We start from the raw sequence: 2,285 nt of genomic DNA on the forward strand, positions 1-2,285 counted from the left end.
GGGGTGTGATATTCAGGATCTCATTCACACAGTTGGCAGTGAAGCCTTCACAATGTGTAATGTAACAAAGAAATGTGTGACCCTATTCCGCTGTGTGTGTCTATCTATCTATCTATCTATCTATCTATCTATCTATCTATCTATCTGTGTGTGTATATATATATATGTGTGTGTGTGTGTGTATGTGTGTGTATGTGTGTGTGTGTGTGTTGTGTCCATTTTGTGTCCATCAGAAAGTCGTTGTAGTGGAATGTCCTGGAGGAAACGAGAACTTCCTGTAGGTGTGAGCTAGAAATGAGTGAATGTGGAAATGAAGGGATGAGGCCTGGAAGTGGACTGATGTGCTGACCGGTGACACGGTTGTATTTTGCAGTGAAAGAAGAGGGAGATCGGGAGATTTCCAGTTCCAGGGACAGTCCCCCAGTACGGCTGAAGAAGCCCCGGAAAGCCCGCACCGCCTTCACTGACCATCAGCTGGCGCAGCTGGAGAGAAGTTTTGAGAGGCAGAAGTACCTGAGTGTCCAGGACAGGATGGAGCTGGCAGCCTCACTCAACCTCACAGACACCCAAGTCAAGACTTGGTACCAGAACAGGAGGTGAGTGCTTGGTCAGCGTCCCCTGCGTCAAAGAGCAGAGCAGGCGGCATATATCATTACATAATGTCATCCTTCTCTGTGACCAGCAAAATGTGACCTAGTACATAACTCCGAGTAACAGAGTAACAGGGTAACAGGGTATCTTAATGATCCTGTTATTGTCATTAATAAGACACTGCACTCCATAGCATGCAAAGCGCACCCCGAGCCCGTAGCAAAGCGCTGGTAGCAGCAGGACAGGTTTGGGTTGCCCAGATTGCGCCATCAGCCTCCATCAGCTACATGCTATGATTATGGTATGGTGACATATTAGCATAGCATGCTATGGTATGATTATGGTATAGTGACATAGCATGTAGCTCCATCAGCTACATGCTATGATTGAATGGTGACACCTAAAATTAAAAGCAGCTTCTGTGTGTTGCCGCAATTTCACCTTCACTTTGCGTCCAAAAACGCGCAGATGCAGTATTGAATTTTAAATGCACAAAAATGTTTATTTGTTTTTTAAACGAATTTTTAACAAAATAACACAACATTGTTATAAAATTATTTTGCATTCATTCTTTTTTTATTGCTTTATGTATTTTTTTATTTGTATTTATTTTTTTCCCCTAAACGCTTTTCCTCCAAGCTGTCAGATGCATACATTTAGAGGAGGAGATGTCAAAGTGAATTGAAAACTCCGTACCAACTCAATTCCCCCATCATAATAAGATGCTCGATGAAAGTGTCCCAGAAATAATTTCATTAATATAAAAAATATAATTAAAAAAAAAAGCTGAAAGGACAGAGATTGGGATAGGAAGAGGTACAATGCCACGTGATCACTTGAAAATTATCCCGTCCCATAGATGATGCATAAATATTACAGACATTTCTTTTCATGTCTCTCATTTGTAGAAAAATAGAACCAGAACTGATCTGAAAAGTGGATTTTTAGTTGTTCATTATTTTACACCCTCCCCCCTTTCCTAAATATGCTTCCGATTTTTATTTTAAATGCGATTAATTGGGCTGGGGGGAATCTAACAAACATAAATACATGTTTTAAATATTTTATTATTACTGCTACTGCTGTAATATATTTTTTAACATTTGATTTAAGATAAAATAATGATTACTGCTACTGCTGTAATATCTTTTTTTAACATTTAGTTTAATATAAAATAATTTGATTCACTGAATTCCCTTTATATATATATATTTTTTTAATTTCTATTTTTCCTAATTGGTTAGAACATTACAATGGTTTCTTTTTCTTGTCTGCAAAGGGTAATGGCACTTTAGAGATGATCCAAAGATTCCTCTAATTATGACACCTATCCCATGAATAGGATTACCAGGTGGAGATGTATTAAGTTACTTTTTATCCAGTGCTTAGACAAGATAAATGACTGGAATTATTAACACAGTTGGCATAGAAGTCTCTTGTTATAAAGCACAAAGTAATAATGTAACCAGTGTAATTATATATGTTTTAATCAGCCTTTTAAGTCTGGAAAGGAACATCTTTAAAGAGACACTTCTGTCATCATCATATTGGTATATTTATTTTGTTTCCTTCATTTATGATGATGTCCAGACAAGTGCAAAAAAATTCTGAAACAGAAATATTTTTTTTGACAACAAAATACTTGTTTTATATATTATTTTTATTTAATTATTTATTTATTTGAAGTTATGTTA

General features: G+C 36.6%; 1 protein-coding gene across 1 annotated transcript in view; it reads left to right on the forward strand.

The window, feature by feature from the left end:
• Positions 1 to 2,285, forward strand: part of BARHL1 (BarH like homeobox 1) — a 10,221-nt gene that overhangs the window by 2,073 nt on the left and 5,863 nt on the right. Inside the window, exon 2 of the mRNA XM_018565762.1 lies at positions 374 to 596. Within this exon, the coding sequence (XP_018421264.1) occupies positions 374 to 596 (223 nt within the window). The remainder of the gene's footprint in view (positions 1 to 373; positions 597 to 2,285) is intronic.

Source organism: Nanorana parkeri, unplaced genomic scaffold, assembly GCF_000935625.1.
Source record: "Nanorana parkeri isolate BGI_ZX_2015 unplaced genomic scaffold, ASM93562v1 scaffold884, whole genome shotgun sequence".
NCBI lineage: Eukaryota > Metazoa > Chordata > Amphibia > Anura > Dicroglossidae > Nanorana > Nanorana parkeri.